At 40.5% G+C, this 17,933-nt stretch overlaps 1 protein-coding gene across 5 annotated transcripts in view; it reads left to right on the top strand.

The window, feature by feature from the left end:
• Positions 1 to 17,933, top strand: part of lpp (LIM domain containing preferred translocation partner in lipoma) — a 242,475-nt gene that overhangs the window by 97,764 nt on the left and 126,778 nt on the right. For all 5 annotated transcript variants that reach the window (XM_050054771.1, XM_050054769.1, XM_050054773.1 and 2 more), the window contains 2 exons: positions 4,589 to 4,692; positions 12,262 to 12,384. In XM_050054771.1, the coding sequence (XP_049910728.1) occupies positions 4,589 to 4,692; positions 12,262 to 12,384 (227 nt within the window). The remainder of the gene's footprint in view (positions 1 to 4,588; positions 4,693 to 12,261; positions 12,385 to 17,933) is intronic.

Below are 17,933 nucleotides of genomic sequence, written 5' to 3'. Positions count from 1 at the left end.
ATGAACAGTGTGAATTTAAATGGCTCAGCTAAAGATCTTCTGGTCACCAGTGATGTATTTTCAAAGTCAGATGATTTATTTTATAGAAGAATGTTATATTCTGGAAATATGTTGCATGCCACGTAATTTGAAAAGGCTTCTTTCAAGCGTCTGTTTCTTGCTGACCCTGAATCAGCCACAAACAACTTCAAGGTTGAGTGCAGGCGTTGAAGAGAGAAAATGGTTTTGCTTGTAAGGATTATAGAGAATACAAACACTACCAGATGATTTTGTTTTACATTAGCACATTAACACATTTCACTCCTAAATGACTGGCATGATGACAGATGCTAGAAAAATCAGATCGCGGGGGGAAATAACCAGAAAGATCCCTTCAACGAAGACACTTAATGACCCCTGTTCCTGCTCCAAGTCTTGCTTTCCACTGTTCCACATTCTAAGACCTCTTCAATAAAACATGCATCTCTGTAACATTTACAACTCTTGTGTTTCCTGAAATGAGAAATCCAAAACCTCTTTGATGTTCGAGAGAAACGTACATGAAACTTAATGTTTTAATTCTCTGTAAGGCACAAGTTACAAGTGACTTATATTCTGGCAAAAAGGGATCCGTGCTGGAGCGCGAGGGGAGGGAGGACCGGGGCCGAGCCTTGTTGTGGAGCAGCATATTTTATTTTCTCTCCCAGAGGTTTAGAGGAGCTGTTGCACTCTGGAGTTTTAGCGGAGGTCACAAGGTTATTATATAAACAATTCACATGGAGGCCCTCAAGCACCCAGAGGGAATGTTTAATGCAATGCTCACAATTTCTGAAATGTTATAATGCTCAAGACGCAGACATGTGTCCGATTTTAACCATGCTGCATTATCTCTCTGTCTTCCCTTTTTTTCTCCCTGCTTTTAGCTGTTTTGTTGAGGCAACTGAAAACCACGCTTAATTAATTTGGTCAGCTGCCTTGGATAAACTACATTGATGACATCAATTAGATTCTAATGAAAACAGATAAAAGCCATGGAAAGCAAATAGAATTTCTGAACAGGACTCATCAAAGTCTCAGCATTGGAACAAATTCCCATTACGTCTCATAAAAGCCTTTAATTTGCAAAGCTCATGTCTGGTTTGGTACTTAGAAGTACATGGTCAAATGATTCAGTCTTAAGTCCTGTGCCAAGAGAAGCCAAATCAGAATTTAATTTGGCACGTAACTCCTTATCCTGTCTGAAACATGTGGTTGGATGCAATCCTTGGATTAGCGTGGACTTTAGAACTACAAATTTGGCTTGTTTCTCCTCCGCTGGCAGAACAAACACCTAGGCTAACCCATTTGTAACACGACATTTACATTTCCAATCTCCGGGGAAAAAATAAAACACATGCTTACCCCAGATTAGTGCTTCTTAGTTAACCAAATTGCTACAATTATGTGTGTCAGTCATTGACGTGGGATGACGAGGCTCCGTGTCTTTGTCTCTGTCACTCTCCTTCTCTCGTTTGTAATGACAGTATAACCTCTTTCTAATGTCTGATTTGATTTTACAGTTAAAGGCAATTTATGATGAATAATCCAAACTTCTCAGTGTTTTGTACAGATGCTGTTTTTTTTTTTTAAATTGTGCTTTATGTCTGTCAGACAAATTAATAAGACATATATCTTCATTTCACTCAGTAACTTTAGAGTTACTTAAATGCTGTCTCTCATGTCATTATAATCAGTCAGATCCTGATTAGTGTTTGCAGGAGTTGAAAGTCACTGTGATTAGTGAGCAATGCAGCTCTATTGCACTTAACAACGTTTTGTATAGCAGCTAAAAAATATAATAAAACAATGACCTCAATTAAAATATCCATACGAATCAAAGAGGACTTAATATTAACCATAAATGATATGTTAGTAAACTTAAACCAGCAATAATACATGTTTTAGCCTTGTGGGGCAGCAGAAACAACCTGTGAACACAACATTGATACATCACATTGGCAAAAGTTGTTTATTTGTTCATCCAGCAGACACAGAGCAACATTAGCTTTCATTTGGATTCATGTTTCAGACCACCTGATAAATGAGATTCCAATATGCACTCTCATTTAGCTCCGTTTTGGATCTCCACCACTTCCTAAGAAGTATCTAGCTCTTTAGCTGCTAAACGCTACACTGTATTCACCAGCTCGTTGCTAACTTTTCCTGCTGTTTAGCCTGAGTAGGTAGTGTACAATAGATTTTTAGCTAAAAGGAGTTGCATTCAAAAACTTTTGTGATGAGGGCGGCTAGAGTGAACCACAACAGTAAAGCTGCGGATGATGAAACAAAAACCATGGGCTTAAAGGGGCACTTCACCTGCAAATGACGGTTTGTTTATCAATTAGTCACTGTGTGTTGCGTTGAATTCGTGACTTTGTTTTTGTTTTTCTCGCAGGCCTCCACAGTGAACAAAAAACCCAATAAAGGCTAACATTCTTCATGAACTAAAGTAGTTGGGGTCCACATGTATCAACGGCAAAACTGTATCAAAATATCTGTTTACAAACTAACACGACTCGTGCAGTATAAGCCAAGTCTCATTTATCCTATTGTATGCTCAGTGCTTCCGAAGGGCACACATTTTTGCTGAAACGTTACAATAGAAAACATTTGGGTTCGCTCAGAGTGATGAGCCTGGCGGGAGATTTAGGGCACATTCACACCAGGATAGTCCGGGGGACTTGGTTCGCTTGGGCGGGGAATGCTGAAAAATTTCACACCTTCATTTGGTTCGGTTCACTTTCACACTGCACTTTTTAAAGCGGACCAAACCGCCTGGACAACGTCACGCAGTTACAATGGCTGCTCATTTTGGGGCGGTATTTCCCGAAACAACCACTGACAAGGAAGGAAAAGAAAAAAAAAGAAGAAGAAAACCCAGCCCATCGAAAACGGACTTCCATCCCCTTCAGCTGGCTTGGTCACCACAATAACACCAAACACCAAAATGCACTGTGCTCTACATCACTTCCTCTCTTTGGTTCGTTGAATAGTCCGTTTGCATTTCCCACTGTAAGCGAACCGCACCAGGGTTCACTTGCAGGTGAACCAATACCACCAGTTTTCAAGCGGACCAGGGTTCGCACGTTTGGTCCACACCAGAGTTCGAATGAGCATTCACACCACTCCAAACGAACCAAACTATCCGTGGAAGCGGACCAGGGTTCGTTTAAAGCGGACCAAATAGCGCCAGTGTGAATGCGTCCTTAGAGTGCCTCATTGCAGACTGAACAGATTTAAAAATTCATTCAACCTTTGTCTATAAAGCTTTTAAATAATTGCAGATAAGACAGAACTGGCATTGGATTATGACGATATGCTGATTTGCATTTTTGTAGAGGTATTTTTAGCGTATCATGTCATTTATTTATTTATCTTTTTGTGTTTTTTAATGCTACGTTAGGTATAATCTTGATTTGACTATGTACTATGTTGTATGTTGTATTTTATGGCTGCAGTATGGGTGTAGGGCCCAAGACAATAAATTTAATCTTGATCTTGATCTTGATCTTGGATCTTGATCTTGATCTTGATTTAAGCCTAGGAGAAGTGCGCCCTGAGCAGGTGTGTGCGCATGAGCTCTACTTGAGTGGAAATCAAATACATCCACGTGCTTAGTTGGGGTGCTTAGTTGTGCATGAGACTGGTTGTACTGACATATTTTAAATCTGAATGTTCTAAAAACATCACCTTTTTTGGAGTCTTTGTTCACCATGGATTTTTTCTGGACAAATTTAAGGCAATACGCGACGAGTAATCGATTTAGAAACGGCCACTTTGCAGGTGAAGAGTTCCTTTAAAGAGGCGTAGATGCTCTGTTGAGCTGAGAGGCAGTGTTGAATGATAATTCACTGCAGGTTTGAACCATTTTATATTTTGCAGCCATGTGATCTGTTGTTAATATAAAAATATTGATCATTGCAGCTTTAATATTCAAGCATTTGTGACTCAGTGGTCGCCAACATCATACCTACAACCGTGAAGAACTCTTTTGAACTTTACCCATTACAATGTTCTTCATTTGTCGTAGCTTCCACAAATACAGAAAGGCACAGTTAACAGTGACCGGCTCAGCATATTACACAATATCACACAGTCAGTTTCATGTGCATGTTTTTTTTTTTTTTTTTTTTTTTTTTAATGGATGGATGTGGTTGGATGTCAGTGCACATTCTCCACATGTCAGCATAAAGGAGCTCCGGCACATCCATTCATACATTTATACACAGTAACCTCAGTAAACTGTGTAATCTCTCTTTAACCTTGACCATACAGAGCATCATGTGAACTTTGATGTAGCCAAAGGAGTTTATATAATACACTTTATACATAGGTTGTCTGTAAGTGTGTTTTCTTCTCTGTGTGTTTCATCATTTTTTTTCTGCACCCAGGATGTCAATAAAATGATAATAAATAAGTTACACTGTGTGTTCATTCAGTGGTGTAGTGTCTGCTTTGTTAGAATTGTGACCGTTTGAATGTAGGAAAAAAGAGGAAGTATTTAATGAGCTGTTTTTGTTTCTCTTGGTGTGTGTGTGTGTGTGTGTGTGTGTGTGTGTGTCCATCCCAGCGGACTACCCTCCCCCTCCACCACCTGCGGAAGAGTCAACCGGTTTCCCCCCATCCTCTGGTTCCTTCCCTCCTCCTCCACCGGTGAACTCGTATGATTTTCAGGTGAGGGAAGGTGTTGTTGCATTAAATTTTCTTGGTTGTCAGTAACTCTCGAAGAGTCAGCACAGAAAGCAAACACAGCCCCGAGCTCTGCGCTGAGTTCATGTACCAAGTCCAGCAAAACTGTCTGTCCATTTGAGTTGCAGCCAACTGCAGAAACGTCCAGCTCCAGATGCTTCCTGGAGCCAGCCACCCTAACTCAGGGACCCACACACTAACATACTTTCTTCAGTTCTGAGAGCGGTAATGCAGGAAGGATAGAAGGCTGACACCTATTGGTGGAGCCTGGTCACTTTTCTCTGCTTTGCTGGTCACAATACCCACAGGCATTCATCCCTCCCGGGATATCTGGCCTCTGACACTCTCAGCACTTGACCTCTGCTGCGAAAATCCTCCAAGTGCTTCACATTCCTTTGTTCAGTGTCCCTCTTCAAGCCCCTCATTTGATCTGACCAGTTGCTTATCCTAAATGAATGCTCCCTTTGTAAGTTTGGAGACAGAATGTTACACAATTTAAATAAGTTATGCAACGTGTGTAAATTCACCGCTCCTCCCACACAAACTGTGTACATAGACAGTATAAAAATGCATCCTGGGTATTAGCAGTATATAGGTCTGTTCATGTGGTGTCATGACCTTAATGTAAACCACCAGCCCTCTCACAGTTATACAGTTATTTTAGAAGGTGCACAGCTAGGAGAGTTACAGTTCTGAGTTTCGTGGTTTTGTTTAACCAAAGAAATGTTTGGCTGAGTCAGAGCTGCTTTCCTTAAAGGGTGAGTTTGGTATTTTTCAACCTGGACCTTATATTCTCATGTCTCTGTATCTAAGTGACGAATGGAGACAACAGTTTTTGAAATTGCTGCTCGGGGCATGTCTGCAGCATCAATTCACATCCACTAAAAGTGTTTTTGTCACTGACAGGCTCAGATTAGTATTCCAAGTGTCTGACAACATTATGGAAAGGATCCCTACAGAGATAGACCTCTTTGTTAAAGATTAAGATCCTTTTTGTTTGACCAGAAACAGCCCCGAAATCACTATCGCCAAACCCACCAGACTCCATTTAAATAAACAGTAATTTAAGCGTGTATAAAGCCTGTGTACTTTCACATCTAAATCAGTCCATTAGAGGTTTACTTCAACCAAACCAGAGCTGGTGAGTGTTGGAACAGTGGAAAGATGAACCACCATGCCTTCTGTGAGTTTTGTTTCTGTCAAATTTGAATGAAGTGTGTTTTATGATGCTAAAATTACTGTTGATTAAAATGGAGTCTGGTGGCTGTGGTGATAGCGATGTCAGGGCTGTTTCTGGTTAAACAAAAAGGACCTTACTATCTCAGTATGGATCCTGTCCTTAATGATGTTAGAGAATAAAAATAACAATCTGAGTCAAAGTGGCAAAAACAAACACTTTTAGTGGACGTACATTGACAGAGCTGTTATCGTGCCCAGAGTGTTTACACTGCAGCCTGTTTGCCGCTGCTGTCTACAATCCTCTCTCTCAATACTGGACCAATGTAGAAACTGTTGTTCCCATCAGTCACATAAACACATAAACATGAGAAAATAGGGTCGAGGTTAAAAAAATAATTTATTCATTTAACACATTTATAATTGTTTTTTCTTGGAGAAAAGAAAAATGAAATCAACAAAATGTACGTCACACATCAGAAAATTCAACACTTAAGTTAACCCTTTTTCACATTGTTCATTTTATGAAGTCACAGACAATTTTGTCAAATTACAACATTCAGGTTTTTACTAGAGACTCACCAGTCTCACTTTTTTAAAAGGGGATCTATTTCCTAAACTTTAATCTGACTCACAGGATGTAGATTGTGGCGGTAAGCCTGCCACTGGCCGACTATTTAGGCTGGCAATCTCCGCCCCCATCACTATCTGTGTTTTATCATTTTCAAAATCCCCCACAACGGCAGAGCAAACAACCCACATACTAATAGTGGTACATTTTGATGAAGATTTGGATCATGCAATAAGGCATTCCGGCTTTGTTCCGTTGGTGAATTGTTGTAAAGATCTACAAACAACTTGTGAACGCAGCTCTGAAAAGCCCAGCATGTCTGATGTTTATCTGTGACAAGGCCAGTTGGAGTTGATTTGCCACATCTTTTTACCCTGGCAGCGGCATGTGTTACCATCGTAATAACGTTCTACAAGAGCCACAAACAGCTAGCAAATCCACCGTGGTTGTAATGGGTCCAATGAGCTTAAGAGCTTAAGTACAGTCAAGCTTCACCTCTAAAGGCCAAGACACACCAGTGGCGAATGGCGCGCGTCAAAAATTACGCCCCAAATATTTTCAATATACAATGCCACATTGGCAGTGGCTAGATGCGCGTTGGCGACACTACCCACCACTGTCATATTTCCAGCCTGGCCACACCAGCATTAAATGGTTTGTACATACAGGCTCCCGTAGCAGCTCTTCTTCTCTGCTCCTGTGGCAGCTTGACTCCTCTACTCACCATGGATGTATAGAGAGAACTCTGTTGCTTCTGCTGCTTTGTCTTGTGTGTGACGAAGACTGGATGAGGAGAGACTCATTGTTGAAAAATACCCTGAGCTTAAAGACCCACAATCCCGTCATTATAAAGACAATGTCCAAAAAGATACTTCCTGGCGAGTCAGAGCTCTGGAGATATGCTCTTCAGGTGAGAAATGAACTTTTAGTAGTGGGTGATTTTAAGCTAATATGTGGTGAGGTGGTAAGGTGAAAGAGGTACATATATTTTAGTCACAGTAACCTTCTGTGGTCGTCTGTTGACGAGCTGCAGCGCGATGCATCTAGTGCGTGCTGGGGGCAGCACTTGATGCATCTTTTTCAGTTATTAAAAGTTTAATCACATAGTTGATCCTGGCCAACACAATCGTGATTGGTTTGAAGAAATACAAACAAGCCAAAGCAGTTTCCCTTATAGCAGAATGATAATGAGTTCTTCTAGATGTTTCTCTGGCACCACGCGAGACTACCTGAACTCATATTTGTATACCTAACTGTGTGGGATCATTCTCCTGCGTATAAGGTAACATGAAGCTACAAATCCATTCTGAGCTGTAATCGGAGACACTCCTGCACCCACAGTCTTTTAAAGATTGTGCAAGGTTTAAATAAAATGTTCTAAAAGTGTAATGAATTGTGCTCCTACAAATTTATAACAGCAGAACTCAACATGAAACAGTCACATCTGGCCTGTGATCAAATCATATCAAATCAAGTTAATAGTGAGCCTCTCTCTGGGATCAAGATGCACCATAAATAACACTATATGCAAGACTCCAAACTATATGCAGCACAGCACAGTCCCAGAGCGCACATACCTAAGATGTATGGAGCACAAGTTAAAATATTAAAAACAATAAAACACCAGTAAATTGAAGTTATAAAAAACTGTATGAAAAGAAGATGTCCAGCACAGGTGTCCAAAGATGAAATACGCAAATACAGAACTTTAAAGTGGTGTTCCTTGGTGTAGATAGTTGTACTTATACATTATTATACTTACTTATATTTTCACGTATCTTTCCTCTCTTGCAAGGAGCACCTGTAACATAAATAATTTCCCCTCGGGGATCAATAAAGTATTTCTGATTCTGATTCTGATTCTGATTTAGCAGCCTGGCTTCTCTTCTACGAATGAAAGAGGCTTTTAGAATACAGTCATTGTCTGAGTGCACAAAATAGTAAGAGGTTAACAAAACAAGTTAAGGTTTACCAAATGATCTTTAATGTTTACGACAAGTTGCGGTACTTACCCATCGTCAGGTGCCCATATGTTCACTGAAACCATTTTACTTGCTGTAATCTCTCCTCCTGTTGACACTGACCACGAAGATATCCCTGTCTAATGTGCCTTCAGTGTAAGTGAGAGAGGACAAAATCCACAGTCCGTGTTCGTGCAAACTATTTTCAAAAGTTTATCTGAAGCTAATCTGAGGTTTCAGCTGTCTGAGTTATTCAGCTCATGTGAGCATCTTTCAAAGTTACAGTCTTTTAGCACAGAATTCCCTTTTGTGTCACCGTCCCTCTCCTGCTTCTCAGCGCCAAATTAAACCAGGGAAACACAAAGAGTGAATTTTGTCCTAAAAGGAGTCTAACTTTGGAATATACCCATCAGGCTGCTGAAGCCTCACATGAGCTCCAGCTGAACTTTGGCATATATTTTTGTACAAAACAAGGACTGAGGTTTTTGTTTCCCATCACTTACACTGAAAGCAAGTTAGGAAGGGACCTTTGACAAAAAACATAATTTGACCTCACTGAACACGGGAGCTGCTGGTCTACAACTGCTTCGATCTGTTAGTTTGTGTCATTGTGTGACTTTGGTGTTTTAAAGGGTTAGTTAGGATTCACCAAAGTCACACAATAACACAAACTAACTGACTGTTGCAGCAGTGGATCAGCAGCTCCTGTGTTCAGCGAGGTGAAATTACAGCTTTTGTCGATAGACCCTTTTAGGGCCGACGTTAACTGCAGGTAAAACACGACTCTCCCCCACAGGGCTGTAGGCTACACAGGAGTCACATATGAACCGCCACTGCCCATCAACAAAAACAAAGACAACTATGGTTAAATGAGATAAGACAAAAGGACTGGATGGAGGTGATCATCAAAAGTGCTCACATATGCAGCGCACACTTCATATCAGGTTAGAGAAAAAGTATTTCCTGTTGTAGGGATGAATAACGTTGTGTGTATTAAGGGTTATCATGTCCACCTCATCAGAAACTGGGGAGGGATTAAGAGGAATACTGGATTTCTCTGTAATGCTAACTTTTTAGCGCACTAGCTAACGATAGCAAAACAAACTGGAGGAAAGTGTCCAAGTGTCGTCCTCCTTTGTAAGACTGACATAGTGATCAACCACAAAGCTTCCTGTGACATCATCCATCCACTGAGTGAGAGCATACAGGTCGGCTAGTCTGGTCCTGCTGGGCAGTGTTTACTTATTCAAGTGACACTCGCGGTCCTGGAGAGCGAGTGACCTGACATAGAGCCTACGTAAATTCAGTCTGATGCTCTACACTAAAATGAGAGCCCTGCTGGTCGAAGAAATGGAGCGTTATATTTATATGAATTGAAGAACGGTTAAGTTAGTCACACATTCACTGCACTCAGTGCTCCCCTCTGCTCAGTTTCCACAGACAGAGTGCGCAGAGTGCGCTCTGCCTCTCTGAGAGTGCGGTGCTCAGGATAATCGAATGGTCCAGTCTGTGCCAGAGTGCGCTCCAGCACTTTTAATGAGTATTTCTGAATGCCCCACTCGCATCATCTTCCTCCACTGTCTAAAAAAAATGTCTGAAGAGAATTGTTTCGCCTCCAGCTAAGCCCCGCCCACCAAAAAACATCATACTGTTTACTAACAGTAAAAGGGTCTAAAGAGTCTGGCTTTGAAGAGAGCTTTGATAAGTTTCACTTTCAGTTCAGTTCCCCGTCGGAAAGTGCTCTGTTTGGGAAGTACCAAGCATACAACTGGATAAATGAGACTTGGATTATACTGCACGATCTGTGTGAGAGTTTGTAAACAGATGTTTTGCTGTTGTTAAACATGGACCCCTATGGCTTCAATTCATCATGAATTTTCTCAGAGTCTGAATTCTTTATTTACTGTCGAGGCACGTGAGAAAAACAAAGTTGTCTTCACGAATTTAACGTAACACGGGGTGAGCAACTGATACACACATGATTATTTGGCAGGTGTAGTTTTCCTTTAAGACAGACTTGGGAAAAATGTGAATATATCCTTCAAGCTATGTAAACAATTAAAAACACATTGAACAGATTTTTTTAGCTCATGAAAAGCTGCTTTTTCCCCACAAGACAATATATGAAGTGGACATGGTAACAGAGATACTCAGGCCGGCCCCACAGTTAGTTTCACTCCCTATTTACCACTGCCATCATTCCTTTTCTTCTGAACAGTGTAGACAGTCGGAGTAAGAGATATCTAAGGCCTGAAATTAAGTGCTTAATTAGTTTTAAAAGTGCTTTACTGTTTTCATCTCCAACTTTTCTTCTCCTATAATATTGGCTTTAGAATCACACTGGCTATGTAACTTAATTCCTTAATACACCACTGGTATCTTAATTATGTGTCCTGTAGCCAGAGCAGAACTCTTTAACTGCAGACGCAGTTCAGAAAAAGGGATAGATATCAATCAAAATGTCTTTGTATCTTGTTCTCTGTGCCTCAGCAGAGAAATTACACACGCTGAAAGAGTAAATCAGTGATTAAATGGTATTTCCTCAGAAAAAGGCAGAAATGTTCTCTTGTCTTTATCGCCCTGGCTGAGAGAGATGTCGGGATTATGACACGTTCATGCCAAAACCTTTCACAGGAGAGAGGAAGACAAAAGCAGCTAGTTCTCATCATGGCTGTTGTCCACATTACGAAGCCCTACACTGCAAATTCCAACACATCACAAAGGCGGCAATGTTTCCTTTCATCCTCCTCGTTATCCCTGTTAAATAAGTTTGCCTGTTTTTTTCTTTTGTTGATTTGAGACAAGCCATTAGTGTTTTGCTTTGTTTACCCCCGCTCGTGATTGCCTTAGATGTTTTTAAGCAGCAGCTCTGCTCCAAATGGAGGCAAGCCCTGCCTGTAATAGATTGTGACAGGTAATCCAAACACACAACATTAGAATAAGAAGCAGTCACTGATCCAGCCAACTCAAAAAGCCCCCGCAGGCAATTGCAAGAAGTCTTCTTGCAGTTGCAGCATAGTTCAGAAGACTAAAAATATATCTGTCGTTCCATGGAGAAATTCCCGGGAATTTTGTAGAAAACCGAGTGTCACTAACGGTCAGATCATATTAGGTACTTTGCAGATTTTTGTGCAACAGTTTTGTTATATGTTGTGTCTTTTTTATATATATGTCCATGTTGAGGTTGTGTTTTCTCTGAGGTGAAACTGGAAAAATGTAGATGAATAAATCAGCAAGGTCTCAGGCTGCTGGAGTGATCCTGTTACTGACGCTTTCAAGCTTCCTCTGATAATAAACTAGTTAAATAAAAATCAGAGTGATTCCTATCATCTTTTATACAGCACATGTTTAAAATATGGAATAAAAAATGTCAGACTTTAATTCTAAAAAAAATGACCTTTTTTGTTTGAAATACTGCTGGATGAGATTGTGATGAATAATGTATGGAGAATGAGATACTGTAAATCCAAGTGTGCTGAAAAGCAGGAGGTGAATAGTGCACTGCTTTATGAAAGTTGTCTTTCAGACAATACATTGCTTCTTGTTTCTCAGCGCGTTTCTCTTACAGAAGTCTGTGCTATTGATGTGTGGCTCTCAAAAGGATTGTCTGAGGTCAAGGTGAAACATGAACTCACAAGCTGTAATCCAAAGTGTAAGAAGGGTGAAAAAAGCAGGAGAGAATGTCTCGGAGCAGCACAGAGTCAGAATTACTCCTCATTGATGATTATCTGTCCTTAACTTTTGAGTGCAACTACACGATGTAACTTAACCAAGTGTCATCACAGGCTGTTTTGGTGAGTACGCTCATTGTACTGTACATGCTGTATTTGTGATGTCTGCTCGCAGATGAAAGGACCAGAGAAGACCCTGGAGGAGAGACGCTCCAGTCTGGATGCTGAGATCGACTCCCTCACCAGCATCCTGGCAGACCTGGAGAGCAGCTCGCCCTACAAGCCACGGATCACACAAGTATGATACCAACACAACTTTACACCTGTACATTCAAATACAAACACTGACAGTCAGTAACGAAGCACATGTGCTCAAGTACTGTATTTGAGTAATGGCGGCACAGTGGTGAAGTGGTTAGCATTTTTGCAACACAGCAAGAGGGTTCCTGGTTCGCACCCAGGGTGGGGGGAGCCCTTCTCTGCATGCTCTCCTCGTGTCAGCGTGGGTTTTCTCCAGGTACTCCAGCTTCCTCCCATAGTCCAAAGACATGCAGGTTAATTGGTGACTCTTAATTGTCCGTAGGTGTGAATGTGAGTGTGAATGGTTGTCTGTCTCTATGTGTCAGCCCTGTGATAGTCTACTATAATGGCCTGTCTAGTTGGGGCTCCTTGTCATTCTGTAGATGTTGTTAGCAGTTTTACCAAAGACTGTTTTCTTCAGACAGACCTCGTTAATCTCACGACCCCTCAGATTTATCCTTTAACCCTTTGGAGTGGCCCAAACCCTAGATTGGTAACCACTTAACAAAAATACCGAACAGTATGTAAAGAGGTGAAAAACCACTTCCGCCACATCAGTATTAAGTGTCTTAAGAGCCATTTCTTCTGCAAAATGAGTATTTTTATATTTGGTACATAAAATAGATTCTCCTGATATTACTTATATACTTTAACTTAAGTCTTACATTTGAAAAAAAAAGTTTCTTTAAATTGTTGAACTGGTTCTTGGAAAGTAAAGGACCTGAGTGTTTCTTCGACAGCTGCTGAAATACACAACAACTTAAAAAGAGACCAAATACACTCAGCTTATAAACATGCACTGCTGTATGAAGGATGCTATTGAGTAAAATCACTGAAGAACGTACAGCATATTTGAATTATTTTCGACGATTGAAAACAAATGCTGCACTGTAACAAAGTATGTTCCTGCAGGAAACAAACCCATATGTTGCATCTTTTAAAGATGTTTTGCGGTAATGACAAAATGAGTCTTGACCTATATCATTAGTTGATATTAAACGATATTAAGAGCAACTTCAAAAAGTCAAAGCCTTGGGCAGTTCACTAAATTGTTTGACACACAATAAATGTAGGACAGGCGGATAAAAAAACCTAACCAATTGTGTTTGGAGTAGGAAGGCTCAGAGGGGCTTTTAACACCATGCAGATCATGTCTCTGGTGAGATATTCGAGCAATAATGTAATACCTGAAAGGTTTTTCGACAGACGTGGCTATCACCAAAGGACTATATTAAAGTCAAAAAATTCTTAAAGGTATGACAGTTTTTATTCTGTGGCTTATTTACTGTGGAGTTACCATGTCTACATGTTGTCTGCTTTATTTATTTATTATATGTTGGACTGAAAACAGGGTTAAGGTGATGAATTATTGACAGAGCTTTTCATTTAGCTACATATAAGGGTTTGTGCCCTCATACAACATGTACATATTTACATCCACTGACCTATTATGTCAGTGCAGCTCAGATAGTGACTTTAAAGGAACTCTATACAATATTCAAAGCATAATTACAGCAGCAAACATCTATTTGCTTTGTTAAGATATAATGAAGGGATGACATCCAAACAAACACAGGACTTCCATCCAAAGGACTGGTGTTTGTGTCCAGTGTGAAGGCCTGCCCATGACTAAGAATTTTCTTAGTCGACCAATAGTCGTCATTTAGGGCCATTGGTCGACTAGTCGCCCGCATGTTTACAATATTAATTATGTAGTAATTTTATATATTTAATTATTAAATGATATATTTTGGTGGTTTGAGTTGAAGGTGTGAGAAAGAATAGTATCAGTAACATTGTTAACACTGTGCTACATTACAGAGAAATACAAAACCGTACTAATGAACCTTCATTAATATAGGCCTATATTTTATCTACAAGTGCACGTCACACACTGAGCTGATCCTCCTCCAGGAGCTGTTTATAAGTGTGCAGGCCTGTTGTCTGTGGGACAGATGTAAAGCTCTGGGTAGCCCTGCACTAACATGATCAACTTTTCCGTGTTTATCAGGCTGAATATTTACAGAAGAAGGGAAGGATATCTGTTAGCTGTGATTGTTTTGTAACGTGACTCCTGTCTGACTGCTGAGCGTGGCCACTTCCTGTGTCTGTCCTTTCAAATTAGATTCCCACATGGTCCAGTCATATAGGTTTGGATTTATTTTGACAAGGCGCAGCTCCTAATAGAGTTCTCCTAATGAAATTTTGCAGACGAATGTTTGGTCGGCTATTAGGGGGCAGCCCTACCCGTGTGAAACCAAAAGTCAACGTGTAGTTCCTTTACCAACGTAACGCAGTATGTTAACATGTGTCTCTCGATATATGTGTTGTGTGTTAGTTAATTACATCCTATCAAGTTACCTTTGTAACAAACATAAGCATTTTAAACCAAGCCATGGTCTTTTTTTCTGAACGTTACCATAAAGTTCTGGTGCAGCTGCAGCAGTGTGTTAAAAGTCTGCGTCTGTTAACGGTCATATTTGGGCTATTCTGTCGTCCACCGGTAGGTGCACTGATTTGAGAAATGCCCCTGTGGGATATATTCAGAGGAAGGAAAGTATGACCTATGTGGTTGTATGTTAGAATCAAGTCATGCTCCTTGTGTGTGTTGTAATTAGGGTTTCTTTGTTAATTGTTGTGGTAGACGGTTGGGCCACACGTTTATGACTCCCTGTGTGTGTACCCACTGGCTAACTCATCAATGCCACTCTGCAGTGTGTGCATATAGGCAGCTACCGCTGACAACACCATCTCAACCCACAGTGGTTTTGCGGAAGCGCAATGCCAACCCTACGGTTTCCTGCCTGCTGTTGGTGTTGGCAGAGATGTTAGCCTCTAGCTGCCGGTTCAGCAACTCGATGTTGAGAGCCGTGTGCAGACAATTTCGGCTCAGACTCTGAATCACAGATATGCTTTGGAAGTCGCATACAGCTTCTTGAATTGGATGGGACATAGAAGTCTTTCTTTAACAGCCTTTATAGCACATCTGTGAAGATACTCTTTTCTCAGACTCATAGAGTGCACACGCTGCGTTTGTATAAAGTGACACTTGAAACATGGTATTTTGAGGGAAGTGTGCAGTGTGACAGAGACAGACAAAAGACTCCTGGTTGCGAGTGCCTTCGTCCTTTGGTTTTGTGACTCCTGACTCCCTGGTTAGAGGGAACAAAATGGGTGTACCACACACAAAGTGAGAATTATTGCACCACACAGGGGAAACATAGCGGATACAGAGTGAAAAGAAATGAACCGTGTGGTTCTGAAATTATACACATTACAGGCAAGTATGTAAAATACGACTTGGTGATTTCTAGTATGTTTAGTGTTGTGGTGAGTCAGTGTGTTCATGGGTGCTGGTGTTAAACGCCATACAGTAATAACATAACATTATATGCTCATAAAATATGGTGAAATACATTCTTGACCAGTCAAATAGATATTTAACAGTTTTTAGTAGAATACAGACATTGTATTATGGGGTTGACAGTCTGCATAAACCAGCTGCCCACAGATGTCTCTGCAGGCACTGATAGAAATCTTGATAATGCTACTGTGAGGATTAAATACTAGTCACACACTATGTTCAAGACAGGAGCGCTTCGTGGACTCATCCTTGGTTAGAGGTGCTCTTTGGACAGGGACACAAAGTGTATACAAAAAACACAAAAAAGTCCAAGGCACTCTCTTTAAATCTGTAAAATGCCTTTATTCACATGGCATTTTCACAGTGACATTAAAAAAGCCAAACTCCGACGCGTTTCGGCATATAGCCTTCGTCAGGGAGTCAAACAGAGTTGTGAGGAAACACCTTATTCTTTTGTACCAGTTTATTCTGTAGGGTGGGGCACCTCCTGAAACTGATTAAAGGTGGTTCAGAGAAAACTTGACTAAGTGTATCATCACTTTCAATGATGCCCCAATTTCTTTTTATAATATGTTTAATATTTTCTGCTTCTGTGCTGTGTGTTGTTACAAACGTCACTCTATCTTTTGTTTGTTTTGGGGCCTGTCTTTGTAGGAGGGTTTGTCTGTCCAGATTCTTGGCTCTAGTGTAAGCTTTCTGTAGGTTTGTGTTATTATATCCCCGTTCTAGAAAACGTGACAACATTTCTTTAGATTTCATCTCAAATTCCTGTTCCTGGTCACATATGCTCCGCACACGCTGAAACTGTCCATAGGGAATATTTTCTTTAAGTCTCTTAGGGTGGAAACTTCTGGCATGTAGTGTGGTATTTTTGTCTGTTGGTTTCCTATACATAGATGTATGCAAATTCCCTTGATTATCTTTACAAATCTCAAGATTTAAGAAATGTATGCTCTCCTTGCTGTAATCTAAAGACAGCTTAATGTTAGGGTTGATAGTGTTCAAAAAAGTGTGGAAGGCAAGTAGCTCTTCCTCTGACCCCGACCAAAGCACACAAACATCATCAATGTATCGACCCCACCAGATAATGTGTTTCAGGAACCTATTTCTTTGCTGGTCAAATATAAAATCTTCCTCCCATTTTCCCAGATACAGGCCTGCATAAGAGGGACTATAACAAGCACCCATTGCACATCCTTTTATCTGCTTAAACACCTTGTCCTGAAAAATGAAAACACTGTTAGTCAAAGTCCATTCTGTTAATGTCAATAAAAAATCATTGGGTGGCATTTCAGATTCTGACCGAGAGCTCAAATAGTATTTAAGGGCTGCCAGGCCCTGTTCATGTTCTGTGGTGGTGTATAATGATTCAAAATCCATAGTGGCTAGAAAAGTCTCTGTGCCTATGTTTTCCAGTTGTTTAAGTCTGTTCAGGACGTCTGTTGTGTCTTGAACATAAGCTGGAAGAGAAGGTAGAAATGACTTGATGAAATAGTCACACACTATTGACTGTTTCTGCTTCTGCTGCTCTGCTTCGACTGATGCACTCACTGATTTGTCTGAAACTTTTTGGCTTGTTGGTTTTGTCTTGTAGACTTTTCTTTAAGGAATAGTTTTATATATTGAGGAATGTGTTTATTTGCCTTTTTCCAAGAAGACAAGAAGATTGATGCGACTCTCATGAAGCTAGAGCCGGCAGCTGGTTAGCTTAGCTTAGCATGAAGACTGGAAACGGGTAGTCTGGTTCAGAAATCGTAAAAACAGCAATGCTTTTTTGTTATGGTGTCTTATGTGATTTCTTTTATAACCAACCCAAGAAATAGTCCCACATATAACCCCCTTTAAAATCCCAGATTGTTGTTTTTAGACTTTGCTTCTGTTCAGATTTATGCTATGCTAATGCCTAGTCCCACATATACACAGTTTCTTTTTTAAACAGGGGTTTTCCTTCCTTTTTTCTCAAAACAAAACAACTTCCGTCCACACAAACACTTTTTGTCTATCCCAATGAAAACAAAAACAAAAAACAAGAAGCGCTGTTAAGAACATCCCAAACCAACAGCCAGTGACATAACCGTAACCCTTAAGCCACACAAAGAAGAAGAAGAATCCTGGAATTAAAGCTTTTATCAGAAGGCTTCCTGGAGCAGTGGCCTCTTGGGCGCATTCTGATGCTTCTGTTC

The sequence above is a fragment of the Epinephelus moara genome, chromosome 10 (genome assembly GCF_006386435.1).
Source record: "Epinephelus moara isolate mb chromosome 10, YSFRI_EMoa_1.0, whole genome shotgun sequence".
Classification (NCBI taxonomy): Eukaryota; Metazoa; Chordata; class Actinopteri; order Perciformes; family Serranidae; genus Epinephelus; species Epinephelus moara.
This window is presented reverse-complemented; position numbering and strand designations above follow the sequence as displayed.